Source organism: Zootoca vivipara, chromosome 7 (assembly GCF_965207765.1).
Source record: "Zootoca vivipara chromosome 7, rZooViv2.hap1.1, whole genome shotgun sequence".
Lineage (NCBI taxonomy): Eukaryota > Metazoa > Chordata > Lepidosauria > Squamata > Lacertidae > Zootoca > Zootoca vivipara.
The window spans coordinates 79,976,093-79,994,948 of NC_142590.1; the positions used below are offsets into that span (position 1 = coordinate 79,976,093).

At 45.3% G+C, this 18,856-nt stretch overlaps 1 protein-coding gene across 2 annotated transcripts; it reads right to left on the reverse strand.

Annotated features, from left to right (window-relative positions):
* Positions 1-851: 851 nt before the first annotated feature.
* CYP24A1 (cytochrome P450 family 24 subfamily A member 1) lies at positions 852-17,270 on the reverse strand. 2 transcript variants are annotated; one of them, XR_015951174.1, is made up of 12 exons: positions 16,375-17,255; positions 14,755-14,945; positions 13,565-13,658; positions 12,135-12,231; positions 10,588-10,679; positions 9,045-9,156; positions 7,342-7,487; positions 6,301-6,467; positions 5,616-5,694; positions 4,193-4,474; positions 3,520-3,632; positions 852-2,648 (listed from the first exon to the last, which is right to left on the reverse strand). XR_015951174.1 is itself a non-coding variant. In XM_035123887.3 (12 exons), exons 1-11 carry the CDS (start codon positions 16,639-16,641, stop codon positions 3,522-3,524), a joined length of 1,548 nt encoding a protein of 515 aa, XP_034979778.3. In that variant the 5' UTR covers positions 16,642-17,270; the 3' UTR covers positions 852-2,648; positions 3,520-3,521. The 2 variants fall into 2 exon arrangements, 1 of the variants encoding a protein (XP_034979778.3); XM_035123887.3 differs by having other exon boundaries at positions 4,193-4,384; positions 16,375-17,270.
* Between the last annotated feature and the right edge of the window lie 1,586 nt (positions 17,271-18,856).

The window sequence follows — 18,856 nt, forward strand, 5'->3', positions numbered from 1 at the left end:
TGCAGGTGATCTCTTAAGCCATGGTGCAAGTACCTGAGTAAAGTTCTTTTGAGTAGCTCTTAGACACTAAAGCTTGGATCAGTTTCCAGGTAGGAGCTCATAGTTCAGTGGTAGAGCATGTGCTTTGCATGCACAAGTTGCTGGTTTCAATCATGGTATGTTGGCTGGGACACCTGCTCCCTGCCTTGCAGGCCTTTTTCCACCTGGCTGGGAGTGTGAGCCTGGACTGACTCCAACTACAAAAGCTGAGGCTGCTGAACACTCTTGGGCTGGGGTGTTGTGTAGGGATTGTTGGGGCGGTGCAGGTAGTTCAATTATTGATATTAATTTTTGTATCTTTGATAGATCTTGTTGTGATTTATGTGGAAATCGCACAGTTTGTTTGTGTAATTTTAATGTTTTATTTATTGTTTACAACCATGCTGTTTTGTATTTTTTTCATGTTGTAAGCTGCCTTGAGCACGGTTTGAACTGCGGAAAGGTGGCATGCAAATAAAATTATGGATGTATATATCTCCAGTTATAATTATCTCAGGTAGCAGGGCTATGAATACCTCTGTCTGGATTTTGCGAGGCTTGTCAATACTAGAGAGAGCAAGAGATTGACTTGGCATACAGCAACTGCAAAATTGCTCCAGGCAGCTTCCCTCATTTTGGCCATAAAATATGGAGTGGCAAGTGGTTTAGTGGCATCTATCCACTAACCAGTAATGTTATGTACTATGCAAAAGGATTTCCCCCCCCCCCCCTTCTGAGCTGGTGGCAAAATATGATGAGCAACTCACAAAGAATGTAGGTGACTTTCTAAAATGATACTGGACGACGTGTTCAATACAAGCAGAGGCATCATATCTGGAAATTCTTTTTTATTACAAAAAAAGTGTGTGTTACGGTATCAACAAGAGAAATTCTAAACACTGAAAAAAATAGCAATTCTGTACAATAAATCAGCATCTGTTGACAGTTCTCCAAAGTGTACAAGGATCTTTGTTATAAAAAATGTTTATTTAAAATATAAAAAAACCCAAAAATTCATGTAAAAAACCCCCTCCAACACCACCACAAGGAAGCTGTGCGTATATTATTCAGGAATGGGTGAAAACATGAACAATAATGCTCATATGCTACTGCAGATCATGATGCTGAAGTGTGTCTCTGCGCCTCTCCAAGTTGAATACAAGAGCACCAGATCACCTGTACTGGATCAGAGCAATGGTCCATGTAGAGCAGCAACTTGTTCACCACACTGTCTAACAAACAAGTTGTGGAAAGGGATCTTCCTCACCTATCGTAGCTCCCGGCAGCTGGCATTGGGAAGCAATTGTGCCTCTGAACTCGGGAGGCTACGTACAACCATTACAGAAGACAATGTCCAATCCCATTTCAGAGCCATCCAAACTACAGCCCATCACATCGCCTTGCAGCAGCAAATTTTTGTGAGTTCATTCATTCATGCACTGCGTGGAAAAAGTGAAACACCCACCAGCCACTTATTTCAGCAGCCAAGGTGCTTCACACATTACCCACATTACACACACAAAAACACCCCAAAGCATTCTAGGCAGCCCCTGGTAGGTTCCAATACATTACTGGGGTGCTGTGTGTGACTTGGTGAGTCACACTTTATGCAGACCTGACTGTATTGAATTATTCTCTTCAACCCATACGTACAAACTCTGAAGTGAGCAAGTGCATTTTTAAAAACAACAGCAGTTCGGTAGACCTGTGCACACCCCATCAGTCCTTTCAAGTTGTTCTCTAGAGCATCAGAAGCACATCAGAAGGATTCCCTGTAATGGTCTGTTAATCAGCATGAAGAACTATGTAGAGCCTATGGGGATTTTCCAGGCAGAGCTGGCCTGAATCAGCCCACATTTTCTGCAGAGGTTTGGTACTGTGTTGGTTTTATCAAAATCATGTAATGGTAAAGGTTTCACGGCTACTGCAGCAAGGCTGAGTTTTAATAGATATATAAAGGAAAATGTGCAGTTTTCCTCCCCTTTGTAAATATATAAAAATATATATATACTATATATAACCACCAGGAGCCTCTTGGAGTGCTTCTTTCTCCTTATCACAAGAATCCTTTTGTAAAAGGAGGTATGCTGAACGAGACCTGCAGCAGACAGAAATCCTCAGAAAACCTACACAATTCCTGCAGGATGGGAGAAACAGCAAAATTCTCCTCCCCCTACACCTCAGCACTGAACTCACTGATCACTTCATCCACCCTTGGCCAGTTGATCCTAAAAACATCTAACAGGAAGGATGTACTGAGCCACGACCAGAAGATTTCACATGGGCAGGTGAACAGAAATGGATTTTTGTCAGGGCTGCATGAAAAGATCCATTGTCTCACGCCAGTCTTTTTGCTGTTTTCTCAGTTTGCACCTTTTAAAATAAAGGCTGGTCCTTGTCGGTTTTCATTGTAGCATTCAAAAGATTACTTAGGTGCATGGTTTGACAGGTCTGCCCCCAAAGCAAGGTCAAAGCTAACTTCAGACGCTCCTTGATCTCTCTCCATCGACAGCACATAGGTCAAAACATGCTTAGCCCCTGGTTGCTGAAGGAGGTTGGGTGCCAAGCTTTCAAGGGGGTTGTCTTCAGAAAAGGCAGCATTCAAGCAACTGTCTCCCTTCAAAAAGTATCTGAGGGAGAGGGGAAGAGAGGAAAGAACATTTAGATATTCTCCAGTCAAAGCAATCAATTATCTTACTAGTCCACTGCTGGTATTCAGAGGTAGATCATGCACAAGCCATGTTGGAAAATTTATCATGGCTCAGATCCATGTGGTTAACATGGTTTGTGCATACTTTCGAAACATAGGCTGGATGGTAACTATCTCTTGGCTTCCTTCCGTTCTTCCCCAGAACGCTCTGCAAAAATGAGGACCAGAAATTTGCTCTGAAAATATATAGAAGCAAGAATCAGCCAGGAACCCTTGCTGCTTTGAGTATTGTCAGTCGCCCAAGTGTTTCCCATCCTGGCTCTAGGATGATGGTTAAATGAAAAGCCAGTTCTGCTCATTCCATTGTTTCACTGTATAACCATGCAGCAAATTAAGGCATGGTGGTGTTTTCAATGTTCAGGAACAGATGGAGAAGACAGGAAAAAAGCTCTTATTGGGCCAATGTCTCCTGAAAAGCAGAAACACATTTATGAATCTACCGTAACTCTTCAGGAAGCACTGTAAAACTCAGGCACTGGCTAACTTTTAGATACAGTATATGAATTATGTAAGGGTGTCAGATGTTCAGAATTTCCCAGACATAGCCGGAATAATGCAGTCCTAAGCAGTGTCAGGGCAGAAATTGGCAAAATGTCTGGGAAAATTGGGAAGTATGGCAAAACTAAAAAAAAAAGCTTCAACAACTCTCCCACCCAAAATGTGCTCCACAACTTGTCCAGGTTTTCACTTTTTGAAACATGGCAGCCCTATATGAAGTGGGCCAAGAAGGGAGTCCATTTAGATGCCATTTTCTGGGACCAGCCTGGCCACAGAGCTCCAGCTTCATTTACCTTTATCGCCTTCTGAATGCAATGGGAACTTCTCGATGGGGGATGAGGATTCCCAGGTGCAGAGTTTCCACTGGCTTGTCATCGGTTGCTACAATCTGATACTTCCGTATAAGCTGCAACACAAAGACAGACCATAGTGAGCGCCTGTGGGAAGGAACTCATCCCAATTTGTAACCTAGGGTTAGTCTGAGCCAGGGACAATCCTCGGAACCTGCCAGCTCACTCTAAAAATTGAGCTTCAAAGTCAAGGCTCGGTCTTGCTACTCACAATGACAAGGCTATGATCCATCTCAAGTTTAGCCTAGGTTGCTAACCCCTTGCTGTGATGTCCGATATGACTGACAGGTGAGCAGCCCCTCCCACCTGTTCACATGGCCCAGGGGAGTGGGGGGACCTAACAGTTCCACCCACTTCTTTTATATGGGTGTATTCAGTGCTAACTTCACACGACTTACTTAGGTCCGATAATTTCAATGGGTTTACTCCATGTGAAACTTAGCAGGATACAATCGATAGGATTTGATGTATGGAACACACCTTGGGGTCTTGTGATGAAGGCTGGGGCATAAGTAATTTTTTACCTACTCATCCCTACACACACGCATACACACACAAAACACAATGTGACTGCTATTTGAAGGAGGGTGAGAAGATGTAATTGCAAACAACTTACCCAACAGAGAGCTAATTGAAGCTGTAGCTCTGCCAGGCGGCGCCCGATGCACATCCTTTTCCCAATCCCGAATGGAACATGAGCAAAAGGATTTATGTTCTTCTGGAGCCAACGCTCTGGCTTAAATTGACTCCAGTCATTGAAGTATTCTTCGTTGCATCCCAGAGAATGGCTGTTGATCATCAACACTGTCTGTAAACATGGAAAACAGCATGGGGCAGTGAGAGAGAGGAGTGAAGGTCAGCCGGGTGCAGTTTTTCTGGAACATCAAGCCTTGTGTTGCTAATGGAAAAAAAGAAAAGCTGTTTTCTCTGACAAAACCACGATGTCGCATCAAAGGCTGTTGCGCTTCCAAGGCAAGCGAGAAAAGCATGCAGTAACAGCCAGGAGACGTTAATTTTTTTCCCTAAGAATCCCCAAACAAACTTCAAGTTGGGATTTATTTCCAGGCAGGGGTTTCAAAACGGAAGAAAGCAGATGAAGCCTTAATATTTTCAGTGAAATTGCCTTCAGAGCCCATTCGGAGTAGAAAATAGATAATATTCTCTTGCCTGTGAGTGTTTTAAAGGCTAAGCGTGCTTTTTAAGAAACCAAGCAAACAAGGTGCAATATGAGCAAAGCTTCATTTGATCCAGATGTCACCAGGCATCAGTCTGCACCCGAATTTTCAGGCCCATACCTTTAATAGTGGAACAGTCAGAAATTCAACAGGTGCTGTTTCTGCTGCAGCAGATTTCCACATTAGGGGGGGGGAGCTGCACTGAAGGCTCATCCAGACTTGAGCTTGCCCTCTGCTTAGAAAGCATGGGTCCAAGCGGCTGCCCCACGGCTTCCCCCCAGAAAACTTGCTCTTTAAGTGATGAATTGAGCAAACTTCAATCCAGAGAAAACTCGATTGGTGTTGGCTCTGATTCAGCAGAAAAGATTGGGAAAGCGGTGAAGCAGGTCTGGATGAGCATTTTTGCCTGTCAGTATTAAAGGCGTAAGAGCTATGTCAGAAGAAAATGTGCGAAGCCTGGAGAGGGTATGTTTTCCAGGCAAGCTTGATCTCAGGAACTTCTTTCATAAGTTAAGTGAAACTGACCTGCACTGCAAAGCAACATGTCAAGCCAGCTAGACACACACAATAATTGATTACACCTTATGTTGCTCAAATTCCATTGGAGTGACTTAACTGTACACTCTGAAAAGTAGCTCTTTCAAGAGTACGCTGTGTTAGAAAAGTGACTTTGCAGCTGCAATTCTACACTCATGCCATGTATAAAGCACCGTACACGACAGCTTAGGCACGGGAAGTCCTTTGCTGAATCGATCAATTTCCCCCACATTCATATAGAAGAAATTATCAGGGTGGCCAGTGCTTTTAGGAATAGGGCTGCAAATGCATCTGAAGTTAATTTTCCTGCTGGAAAATGCTACTCACCCCTTTGGGAAGAGCGTAGTCTCCAAGGACCATTTCTTGGTCCAGGGTCCGAGTGGTAAATGGCACAGACGGAGTTAACCTACAGCAAAAAACGAAGCACATTTTTTACTATGATTGCAAGACAGATCTACCAGGAGCCAGATGATGACATCATGCCAAGAATCCTGAGAACTGTAGTTTGTTAAGTGTGTTCCTAACAACTCGCATTGCCCTTCACAAACTACAGTTCCCAAGATTCTTTAGGGGAAGTCATAACTGTTCAAAATGCTATAATAATAATAATAACAACAACAATAATAATAATTTTATTGGTTTTACACAATTTTATACATTTAAACGTTAACAATTTCAAACATTAAAATAAAAGGTTATTTTGAACCTTCAGACCTCCCTCCCTCCCTGGGTTCCATATTTAAGATTAAACTTTTGCATCTTATACAATTATTCATCTGTTATATATCCATGGTTACCATAGTTAATTCCACATTACAAGTGTCATTACACCCCTGCCAATGATTATAACTGTTTACAGTGGTCTTTTAAATAAATTAAAAATTTACTCCAGTCTTTAAAAACACTTGATCTTCCTGGTTTCTGATATTCCCCGTCACTTTCGCCAGTTTGCAATGGCTGTGGCCAAATAAAAGAGAGACCATTTATTTTCATACCAGGCAGGGAAATTTACCTCATAGATTCTTTCAGGCACGCCTTTAAATAGGGCATCTTCTTCAGATGTTCAGCATTTGGGTTCTCTTCAGTGGAGACCACAGCCTTTATTTCCTCATGCAGCTTTGCCTGGACGTGAGGGTTGCAGGAGATGTTGTAGAGAGCCCAGAGCAGACTGTTGGCTGTCTGCGAAATGGTAAGAGACACTGACTGAGCTCACTCAGGACTGCTACGTTAACATGAGTAAGGAGCTACAACAACAACAACAACAACAACAACAACAACAACAACAACATGAATCCTTTCACAATGGGAGAATATTTATATGTGTTATCTGCAGCTGGCCTCTTTGTTTCGAAACTGAACTCTTCCCTAGCCTAGCGGTATATAAATATTATATTATTATTCAGACCACCTGGATTCTTAGTACAGTGGAACCTTGGTTCTTGAACTTAATCCATTCTGGAAGTCTGTTCGACTCCTGAAACTGTTCAAAAACCAAGGCACAACTTCTGATTGGCTGCAGGAGCTTCCTGCACTCAAGCGGAAGGTGTGTTGGACGTTTGGCTTCTGAAAAATTTCTGCAAACCAGAACACTTACTTCTGGGTTTGCAGCGTTTGGGAGTCGATTTGTTCGGCAACTAAGCCATTTGAGAACCAAGGTACCACTGTAGTACAAAAGGTATTTAGAAACATCAGCACAGGAATGAGATATCAGTGACACACTATATGAGGCATCCCCAAACTTCGGCCTTCAGTCCTCCAGATGTTTTGGACTACAATTCCCATCTTCCCCGACCACTGGTCCTGTTAGCTAGGGATCATGGGAGTTGTAGGCCTAAACATCTGGAGGGCCGCAGTTTGGGGATGCCTGCACTATATGTTACCTTTACCAGTTGAGGCTGATGGGAGCCGCAGTACCAGAAAAATAACTGAAGGAACACAGGTTCTCCATCCCTGCATTAGGCCTTCTGTATTTAGATTTTTGAAAAGTTGCATCAAAAACAACTTAGCACAAACCAGGGGAGACTTAGCATTGATCAAGCAAGTTAGGATTTACCGTTTCAACTCCAGCAATCTGGAGTTCCGTGATGGCAGCATAAAGCTCCTTCTTTGAGAGCTGACTCCCAAAGTAAATGTCACAGAGGAAATCCTCGCTGGGGTTGGCAGAGTGTTTCTGTAGCCTGCTGTCAATAGAGCATTTCACTGTGGGAGGGAAGAGAGGAAGTACTGAGCAAACAAAAGCAATGCTTATAGGCCTCGAAAGTTGCAATGTTTCCCTGTTTCAGAAATTCCCTGCACACAGAAAACTAGGTGTCGGGGACAATGGTTGAAGCCTAGCCTTTATCCTGGCACGAGAGTTTTCTATGTGCAGGCTTTTATTGTATTGTATTATAGAGAGGATCATTCAAACATGCTAGCCACTGCCTGAAGTTTTAAATACTGCACCTTCCACTCTGTTTCCAAAAGACTGCAAGGGGAAGAATATTAGATATGGGAAAACCAGATTCAACTCTCTGGTTTGATCTTAGGCAGGCCACTCTCTCATAGCTTAACCAACCTCACAGGGTCGTTGTGAGGCTACAGAAATGCTACTCTGAGCTCCTTCGGAGGAAGCTTGCAGCACACACATACGAAATGCCTGAAGAACAGAGGGCCAGCTGTTTGAGAGAAGAGAGCCAAGCAATCTGAAGTTGCTTAATGCACTGGTCTATTCTACCAGAGCATTTGAGGCTTCCGTGGTGAACTCGAGTGACCCAATTAGCCAGGGGTAGGCAGAAGATAGGCCTCTTGTAGATCAGCAAGGATCTCAGGCTCCCAACAATGGGAGCATCAAAACGACGCCCTCCTCCCCATCCTAAGTGATACCACCAAAATAAGGAATGCTTCACACCCAGGAGTGATTTTGTGTGTGGAAGGACTGTGAGGTCTACTCAGTTCTAGTACTGAAAAAACACAAATTCCTGAGGTCGGCATTCATTACTTTGAGTATATTTCTTTTGCACCTGGCTCCAAATGGTAGATTGCAAGGTTCTAGCAAAGAAGAAATTAGATCCCTCAAGCCTGATATCTCCCCATAACCAATTTCAGCTTCATATTTTATAGTGGGCATATATAACAAGAACCTAAACAGCCACTCTGGCAAGCCAGGTTTTTTGGGGGGGCAGGGGAGGGAACGCACTAAACTCAGACCAGGGACACCTGGCTTTAATTGTTGGTTCAGCCATGGAGCTTAATGGGGAAGCTTGGGCAAATTACTATATTTTAGTCTGACCAACCTCAAAGGGTTGTTGTGAAAAATAACATGAGCTAACTCCAGATATGCTGCCATGTGCTCTGCAGAGGAGAATTCAAATGTACATCAAGAGTAATTGATAAATTAACTTTTATCAGTTGCTAAATTGTACAGTTGCTAAATTTTAAGATGCAAAGCTTATTTCACAAAACACTGCCACTGCATAGCTGCCAAGTCTCCTGCTGAAAAATGCGGGATCAGCAGCGGCGCGGCAGCGGAAGTCGCTTCTACGCATGTCCAGACATGTCCGGACTTCCGGTTCCGCGCTACCCATGTCTGGGCACCAGAAACTGGGCGGTGCCAGCACCCAAAATGGAGCCTCTGGCAGGTAGGAAATCCGGGGGATTTCCGGGATTTTTTCCCTATTCGGGAGAACAGCAGGAAACAGATTAAAATCCGGGGGTTTCCCCACGAAAAACGGGAGACTTGGCAGCTATGCGCCACTGCCTTGAGGTGTGTTCAGCTACCTGTCTTAAAGATGTTGTCCCACGCCTTCGTGTGAGCCTGCCAAACTTTAGTATTCAGGCTTTTGTGGAGCTCAACAGGAGTCACCATCATCTTCCCAAATGTACTCATCATCTGCAAAATAGCAATGAAGAGATGAACTGCATTATTAAAATGAAACAAAACGTGCACTAAAACAAAGAAGAGCAGGAATCAAACCTGTGATTGCAGCAGAGAAGTGAATGGCTTTGAAAGAGGGTGCAAAAATAAAATAAAATTCATGGACAAGGGTATCAATGCCTACTAGTCATGATACTGGATGGTCTGCCTTCACTGTTGGAGATAGTATGCCCCGGAATACCAATCACTGGGAATTGCAAGTGAGGAGAGCACACCCAGGTCCTGCTTTAAGCATTTGCTAGGCATCTGGTCAAGAGCCCTGCTGAAATAGCCTGGAAGACCATCTGGTCCAGCTTCCTGTTCTTGGTGGCCAGCCAGGTGTCCACAGGAAGCCTAAAAGCTGGACCCCTGGGTGCAAAAGCACTCTCCCACCTGCAATTCCCAGCAAATGGAATTCAGAGACATATACTGCCTCCAACAGAGGAGGCAGAACATTGCCACCTTACTGAGCATCAAGTACTATTTCTGTGCAATGCATAGAAGGGCTGAGTCAATGGAATTCCTGCAGCTCCTGAGCATCTTTACTCATGCTCCTTCTAGATATAAAAGACCCTTTACTCAATTGTGCATTCCCATGAGTGGTCCATTCATGGCAAAAATTACTTAAGAAAACCACTGTTTTCTAGAGACTGTAACATCTACGATGTCAGTGGTAGAACACGTTTTGCACGCAGAGTTCCCATAATTTCCAGACAGGGGTAGGAAAAGACTCCCATCCAAAACCCTGGAGATCTGCTTTCAGTTGGTTTAGACAGTGGTACCTCCGGTTGCGAACAGGATCCATTCCGGAGGTCCCAAGGTTTCCACAACCTGAGGACCGCTTCTGCGCATGTGCGCACGGTGAAACCCGGTAAAATACTTCCGGGTTTGCTGCGTGCGGATCCCGAAGTTTATGTAACCAGAGGGTTACGTCAGGCATAGGCAAACTCGGCCCGCCAGATGTTTTGGGACTACAACTCCCATCATCCCTAGCTAACAGGACCAGTGGTCAGGGATGATGGGAATTGTAGTCTCAAAACATCCGGAGCGCCAAGTTTGCCTATGCCTGGGTTACGTAAATGGAGGTTAGACTGTACCAGCATCCCCCAAACTTGATGCAGCAAGACTGCGCTCCGTAACTGACCTCCACTTGGCTGAGTTACTGCAGCGTACCAGAAAGATGAGGGGCATGTCGACATGCAAATGGGCTGGCAGGAGTGCTGGATTGGCTCCACCAGCGCATTTGCATTCCACCGACCTGGTGAGAGTTGAAGTACAAGGGACACTAGATTGGGAGAGGGCTAGCACAGACTATTTAGAGTTACATGTACCACCGCTACATCAGACAACTTCCTACATTGCTGTCCATCAAATGGCTAAAATGTTCAGAGTGTCATTTCTTCATACCGTTTTTACAGCCTTGATAAAGTTCAGGCCTTCATCTCCGGTGTCCTGCTGCAAGAGCCCAAACCTCTTCCCGTACAGTACCAGACAAATACCTATCATAGAAAAGAAAGCCGTTAGGATCGAAGCACTGCCATCAGGCCATCTTATAGCAGAAGCAAAAACAAAAAAAGCCTCACAAATCTTTGTCTGAAGATAACTTACATCCTTATATAAAACTGAAGAAGAGATGTGAAGGGAAAGTCCATAGCAACTAGAGGTATAGACCAGTGTTTCCCAACCTTGTGCCTCCAGCTGTTTTTGGACTACAATTCCCATCATTCCTGACCACTGGTCTTGCTAGCTAGGGATGATGGGAGTTGTAGTCAAGCAAATTGCACATACAAAGTTCATTTTGTTTGGGGATGAGGACCAAAGAGTTAACCAGGCTCTGCACTATGGTTTGTTTCAACGCCAAACCATCATTTGGCATTGTACACCCAGCCAGAACTCAAGCTCATGTGCTCTTTCTATCTCCAATATAGTGATTCTTTCCCTATTTTGCCAAGAACACTAGGGGGGGAATCAAATGAACCTGCTCATGTGTTCAACATGACTGGGGTAGCAGTGTGGGAATGGTCAGGAAGGCAAGAGAGGATATATTGTTTATTCATATCTTTCCTACCTTGCGTCAGCAAGTTCCTTTACTTAGCATTCCCCTTTACACAGCACAGCAGATAGCTGGTTGCAGGCTTGTGTAAGCCTCTCACTATCATACAATTCAGTATTGAATTGTATGTTCCTGGTAAGTTCCCTTTTTATCCCTCTTAAAAGAATAAAGATGCCACGATCTTATTTAAAGTAACAAAAAGAAGTTTACTTATATCAGGCAGAGCACAGTGTGATCCCTGAAGCCAGGCTTTAGGCTTAAAGCAGGCATAGGCAAACTTGGCCCTCCAGATGTTTTGAGACTACAATTCCCATCATCCCTGGCCACTGGTCCTGTTAGCTAGGGATGATGGGAGCTGTAGTCCCAAAACATCTGGAGGGTTGAGTTTGCCTATGCCTGGCTTAAAGTTACAAATATGTACATTTGGATCTACCCCATATGGGGGGATAATCCCAGTGACTGCAGAATGGCAGTCACTGCAGTTCACATGACGAAAGGAAGATGGAAAAGAGGAAGAGTGGCAGCATGCCTTGTCCTTTTGTTACCTGGACAGGTAAGGCCACACCCACCTCTAGTCACATGCATAAGGAAGTATGTCCCAGTCAGGAGGAAACAGGAAGTTTTCAACTGACTGGACCAAACACTCCCCTGCATGTCCACTCTAGGAAAACAATGAATGTTATACTTGACTGCTACTTATGTATCACATCCCACAAGCAGGAATGCGACCTACAAGCCCCGCCCCCCAGCAGCTGCCTGTTTTGCAGCAGTAGCGTGATTGCCTGGGGGTCCTATTTGCATGGAAGAAGACCGCATGCATACACCTGAGTTGGATGTGGGGTGGCGTGGGGGCGGGGAGTAAAACAACAACCCCAGGCTGAGAAGTAGAAGGGAAACTTACTTTCAAATGACCATTTGTTCAGTTCAGAATACAAATCTTCTATTTCTCCATTCTTGTTACAAAGTGTGTCTATCCGATGCATAAAATCATCTAGAACCTAAAAAGGGAATTAAATTTGGAATATTGGTGAAAAGCAAAATATGCACAGGTCATTATTTTTACAAACACTCTTTTGCTATGCACATAGATGCACATACATGCACACACACACACACACACACACGTACGTTCCATAGTACAGGAATGTGTTATCTCCCCCCCCCCCCTCTAAGCTGAAAATAAAGCTCCACGGATAAGACTTATAAAAACTCCATTTTGTTAGTACTGATAGGTTTGTAGACCACTGAGAATTCTTTGTTCTTGTGTCATTAGTCAACTCACTAGCTCCACCTCATGTCTGTAAAGGTTGATTTACACCAGCTGCTATTGGAGAATATCTCACAGCAAGGGGCAAATGATTAATGCATCTTTGTTGTGATTTGTTTGCAAGAGCAGATAAAGAGGCTTCCAAGTGTTGCGTCTCAACTAACTCAAGTTAACTTGTTTCTGCCCAGGGGTAGGCAAATAAACTGGAATTTAATGAGTCCTGCAAAATCATAGGTGCACATCTACAGAGAAAAGGGGGATTTCTCCGGCAGCCCCCAAATTGGAGTTAGTGGGTGATGTTCAACTAAGTATTAATCAGAATAGACCCAAGGAAATTAATATACATGGCTACGTTAGGTTCACTAATTTCAGTAGGTAAAACTTAGTTGAATATCACCCAATCAGTTCAGTGCTGCTCCCACCATGAGCACCAACTATTTCAGTTGTCATGTGCTGTTAAAAATAATAATCAAGTGAGACCGAAAGGGTAGTCTATAGATTTGCAAACAAAATCTCATTACTTGGCAACCAACATTTGTCTGATTACCTGAATCCAATCACAGCCAATACCACAGGCAGAGATGGACACATAACTTGTGGAACTGAGTGACAGCAGAGCCATGCACTCATAAAAATCAAGTATATACAGTAGTCCTTCCTGGACCCAACCATTGGAACTGAAAGTGGGGGATTGCATTTTGCATGCATTACTCCATATAAAAGCTCACCCTGAATACTGTATAGAAACTTGGCACATCAGGGAGAAAGTTCTAGTATAGCTCTCTATTTGATGTACTAGGTTTTATGTGTGTGAAAGAATGGAGATTTTTGCAGGGATTGTTTCTTAACTCCCTCATCTTCTAAATGAGTCCATTCACAAACAAGGTAGCTCAAAATATTCAGTTACATCTGTGCCTGGATCAGACCCAAACTGCAATTCATGATGCTTTACAGTTTAATCCTATGCATGTCTACAGAGAGGTAAGCCTTACAGTGTTCAGTGGCTATTGAATTAAGCCTTAGCAACTTAGAAGACAAAATTAAGCACAAGTCCTTATGAATACCTCATTGATTTTGGTGTCCAGCTTCATAATTTCTGTGGGCTTCATTAATTTCTTCTGAAATGCACTTCTTACTCGCTGCCAGTCTTTTCCTTCTCTGTGCGAATGAAAAAGAGAAAGAAGTTAAAGGAGATCCTAATTTACACATGTCTACTAGACTAAATTCCAGACACGCTGCAAATGCTGACATTTTCTATTTAAGTTAACCCTGTGTGTGGATTAACGTGACATGTCAGGAAATGCTGATGGCTGAAATCTAAAAGTAGTATATTAGCTGGATGTGCCTTGGGCAAATACTAGGGTTGAGCAATTTACAGATAATCACTAATATATGCCAAGGAAGGTTAGAAAATGCCTAAGATGAATCTGACAGTGTGAAAATGGCCTTATGCTTAAAAGCATCACTTCTTGGGTAGTTTCCAAAAGTGACGCTCAAAATCAGTTTTACAGAATGTTCCCCACATTCTCTATTCCCCTTATGATTTGAAAGATGGTGGCATTAGCAAGATTTTATCTCAAAGTGCTTTACCTGCCATACCTAATTTTTTTCTCCCATAATTTTTTCTGCTGAGGGGAAACATATTACAGCAGAGAAAATGACATAGACCCTTCTCCCAGTCCCAGAGCTGTGACCAGACTGGTTGATTTTCCTAAAGCTTATTATTATTATTATTATTATTATTAAAAAGCATTTTGGAGAGGAGGTGTCAGAGATCTCCCAGCATAACATGCAGCTTGATGCTGACAGTGCACCAGATTATACACAGAAGATGCTCTGAAATGGCTTATGCTGAACTATTTTCACAATATGAATGTAAAACCTCCATAGGCCAGAATGGGCATTTAGTTTCTGTGAACAACCTTCTATTTAACAACATCCACACATGGCACAGATAGCTGAGGAGAGGTACAAAAGGGTTTTTTTTAATCAAATGCAAAAAAACAAATTAAGCAAATTAAAGTAGTTGCTTGATTCAGTCTTGATCAATGCGGATTTCCCCCAACTAAATTTATAAGCTCGAGAAAACCATCCTGTTCTTAACATCACTTGGAAATCCATGCCAGGCCACTAGAATCATAGGAAGTTTTGTGCTGCTTAGTGATTTCGGCAGGATGCTGTGAATGCCCTTCTTCATTGCTCACTGGCTCTGCCCCCAGCTATGCATGCCGCTCACTATCCAATCCTAACTCACAGGATAAGCAGACCGTAGCCCTCTTTACGGTAGTCCCGGTAGGCTTTCCAGGGCTTGATCTCAAGGCGCTGTGGGTAGGCACTCTCTTTTCTGTAGAGGGCCTCGAGCAAGCAGGGCGCACCGATGTGCACTGAATCGAAAGCACCGAGTTTCATGCGGAAGATCTTGCCAAACTTGCGGTGGTAATCAGCCTGCAACCAAAGAGCGAAGGAAAGGGAGGGTAAAGAGGGGAGCCAGTGTGGATCCAAGTTGCACATACAAGTGTATGTTTAGCCTGGAGAAGAGAAGGTTAAGGGGTGATATGATAGCCATGTTCAAATATATTAAAGGATGTCATATAGAGGAGGGTGAAAGGTTGTTTTCTGCTGCTCCAGAGAAGCGGACACGGAGCAATGGATTCAAACTACAGTGCAACCTCGGTTTATGAACACCTTGGTTTATGAATTTTCGGTTTACGAACGCCGCGGATCTATCTGGAATGGATTAAATCACTTTCCATTACTTTCAATGGGAAAGCTCGCTTCAGTTTATGAACGCTTCAGTTTATAAACAGACTTCCAGAACCAATTACAACCATGCTTCGGGTTAAGTGCGCTTCAGGTTGAGTACTCCGCGGACCGTCTGGAACAGATTAATCTACTTTCCATTACTTTCAATGGGAAAGTTCGCTTCAGTTTATGAACGCTTCAGTTTATGAACAGACTTCCAGAACCAATTGTGTTCATAAACCGAGGTACCACTGTACAAGAAAGAAGATTCCACCTAAACATTAGGAAGAACTTCCTGACAGTAAGAGCTGTTCGGCAGGGGAATTTGCTCCCAAGGAGTGTGGTGGAGTCTCCTTCTTTGGAGGTCTTTAAGCAGAGGCTTGACAGGCATATGTCAAGAATGCTTTGATGGTGTTTCCTGCTTGGCAGGGGGTTGGACTGGATGGCCCTTGTGGTCTCTTCCAACTCTATGACTCTAAGTGTGCACTTACAGAGATTCACCCCAGGTGACAATGCGAGTGGAAGTTAAAGCATCTGCAAGCCAACATGACTCCCCTCTAGAAGAGCAACTGGTCCCAAGCCACATGTTTTGTATCCCCAGTCTATCCATCAAGGGACGCTTCCAGATTACGGCTATTTTCGTGCAGGATTCCAGATTACTTCCAGGTGATGGTTATTTTCAGGCAGGATTCAATCACACACTGGCAACTTCAGGTCTGGTGCAACCAATCAGTTTTCCCCAAAAAATAACAAAAGTGATGAGCGACTGACTGCACTGGAAATTGTGGGGAAACACAATTTCACGCAATGTATTTGACACACACACACACACACACACACACACACACACACACACCCAGCAAACAAATAAAAATGAATGCTCAACAAGCAGGTAGTCTGGAAGCACCCTAGGTCAAGGCTTCCCAGCTATGCCACTGGAGACCCAATTTTTTACTTGAGATGGCCAGGACTACACTTGTTGCTTCCTCTGTTGGAGCACTGAGTTATGGGGCTGCCCTGGGCTGTTTTAGGGGCTGTGCCAAAGGGATTTCGAACTCAAGGAAACCCCCAGGTTTTTTTGTGCCATAGGACCTGTAAAGATTGGTGGTGGGGGCTCGCAGAAGTTACTCACCAGCGTCTCGTGCTGTCTCTTGAGGCCTCCTTTCCAGAGGATGTCCAAGAGGCTGCCCATCAGAGGCCACTTGGTGGGGCCAGGCAGCGCGGAAAGCGCGTGGGGCGCCTGCCTGGGGCAGACGGGCATCTCCTCCTTGGGCTGCAAGGCGCACACCGACGAGGTGGGCAGCAGCTGCTGCTGATGCGGAGGGGCGGGCGCGCTGCCAGGGCCTCGCCGCTTCACGAGGGAGCCGAGCAGCGGGGCTCGCTTTAAGGGGGCGCTCATGATGCCGGGAATGGTCCGAGGGAGGGAGCCCGAAGGACTCGAGCTCGCCGCACGTGGATCGAGACGCAAACGACCACGTCGGGGTCTCTCTCCAGCGGAGGGATTCTAACCTGACCTCCGGCGCTCGGTGAGATTTGGACACAGGCTGGAGCTAACCTTAAAAGCCGCGCGCAGAAGGAAGCCGGTAAAACTTCGGGGGCGCAGCTCGGCGGGATTCGGATGCAGCAAGTTGAATTTAAATGCAGGTGGGAAGAAAAAAGAGAGGCGGGCTCCTCCTAGCCCGACGGGGTAGCAGCACTAGGAGGGTCGTGCAGGAAAGCGCCGACCTCGCTAACAGCCGCGCGCTTTAAGCCACAGGATCGCGCTGCGCAACGATGCGGGGATCTGCACAGAAGCCGAGAAAGGGTAGAGGGGTGTCTCCCCGGGCGCAACCTAGCCTCGGGGGAGAACTTCGCGATCGGCCGTCGGTCGGGGCTGTGGTTGCGGCGGGCTGCTTGCTCTCAAGAGGTCTGGTTTCAAGAGATCTAACTCCTTCCAGGCAAGAGGGGAAAAACTAGAGAGACAAAGAAATAACCACTAAACGCGAAGGAATACTGTATTGCGCGCCGGCTCCAGGTGTTAGAAGGTCCCATCGACGGCTGGGAGCGCGGGTTTTATAAACCTCCGGGGCCGCGCCGGACGCCGGACTCTCCTCGGGGGCCAATGGGAAGGGAGGGGAGGAGAGCAGAGCGCGGGGAGGGGCCGGCTGCGGCGGACGGCCCTCGGGGGAAGCCGCGCGGGGCTGGCAGGTTGCGGGGCGGATCAGGTGACTTTCCAGGCGAAATCCCAACCCACCCGCTCTCGCCTCCCTCCCGCAGGACGAAGGCAGCCGGGGAAGCCTCTCCGCGAGGCTAAAACTACTTTGGATGCCCTCGGCGAGATCATTGTCTTTCGGCACCTTCCCCACCCCCCACTATCCCGGCCTTCTTGCCCAGAGTTTTCCCTTCGTTTTGACGGAGCCCCCGATCTTTGCGCCAACAGCTGAAACTAGCGTGCGCTATTAGGACGGCCCTAGGCTCAGGAGTAAGTCCCCTTGAGTTCCGTCGGAGTTACTCCCGGGTAAGTAGGCGTAGGATTGCACCGTCAGTTCCAGAGCCAGGTAGAAATTGGGAGGCGAGGATGTGCTCGTGGCGCGCCAGCTAAAAAAAAAAAAAAGGCGAAAGAGGAGCCCGAATGGAGTTTGCAGATGTCACGGAGTAACCTGTGGTGTCGCATCGCGCCCCGATTTGATTTGTTTCTATAAGGAAACACGCGCCGCGGAGTTTGCACCATTTTGATTGGGACAGCAGCGCTGAGCGGGATAGGGTTAAAATTCCCTAAACGAACCCCCCCCCACCAGTTGCTGTTAGCGCTCAGTTGCTGTTAGCGCTCAGTGGGGTGGGGGTCCAATCTTGTGATTTTTTACTCAGAATTATGTCTCGCAGGTTTCAATGGAAATAAAAAAAAATCCTTCAGTAGCACCTTAAAGACCAACCAAGTTTTTATTTTGGTATGAGCTTTCGTGTGCATGCACACTTCGTCAGATACACACAATGGAATTCACTTTCTGGTAATCGAGCATCGGATTGTTTTATCCTAGGCTGAAATCCTATGCACTCTTATCTAGTAAATATACATGAAGCTCCCATGGGCACCCCGCCCCCAGTCCAAATATAAGTTTAGACCACAGTGAAGTGGCAAACAGTTAACCCCCTCCCCTTTTCAGTGTGCTGGATTTGGCTCATATCCCATCCCTGGAATTTACTTTTTTAAAAAGCTATCCGCACACACATCCAGATAACCCGAATGGCAGCACATCTAGGTTTCCTAGTGCCTGAGATTTGTCTTCAGTAGTGAGTCCCTCTCTGCCACAGTTTTGAGGCAGGTGCAGAGGCAAGGTGAATTTAAAAAAGGCCCACAGCTTAGTCATATTCATTAACAGTTTGCCCATGGCAATTGGCATTTGTTTGTTATTGCAATTTGCATATTGTTTGTTATTAAAGTTTAGTGGATCATCACACTCCTCCGGGTTGGGGGTGGGGGAGAGATTTATAGTTTATAGTGCAGCAGACCTGCTTTTTCCTTCCACACCAGAGGCTGGCTCCTTGCTGAAATGCTGGAATAAATTTAAAGAAGGCTGAATGAGAATGTAGTTGTTACATCAGGAAGTACAGGACTGGCCTGGGGCAGAAATTTC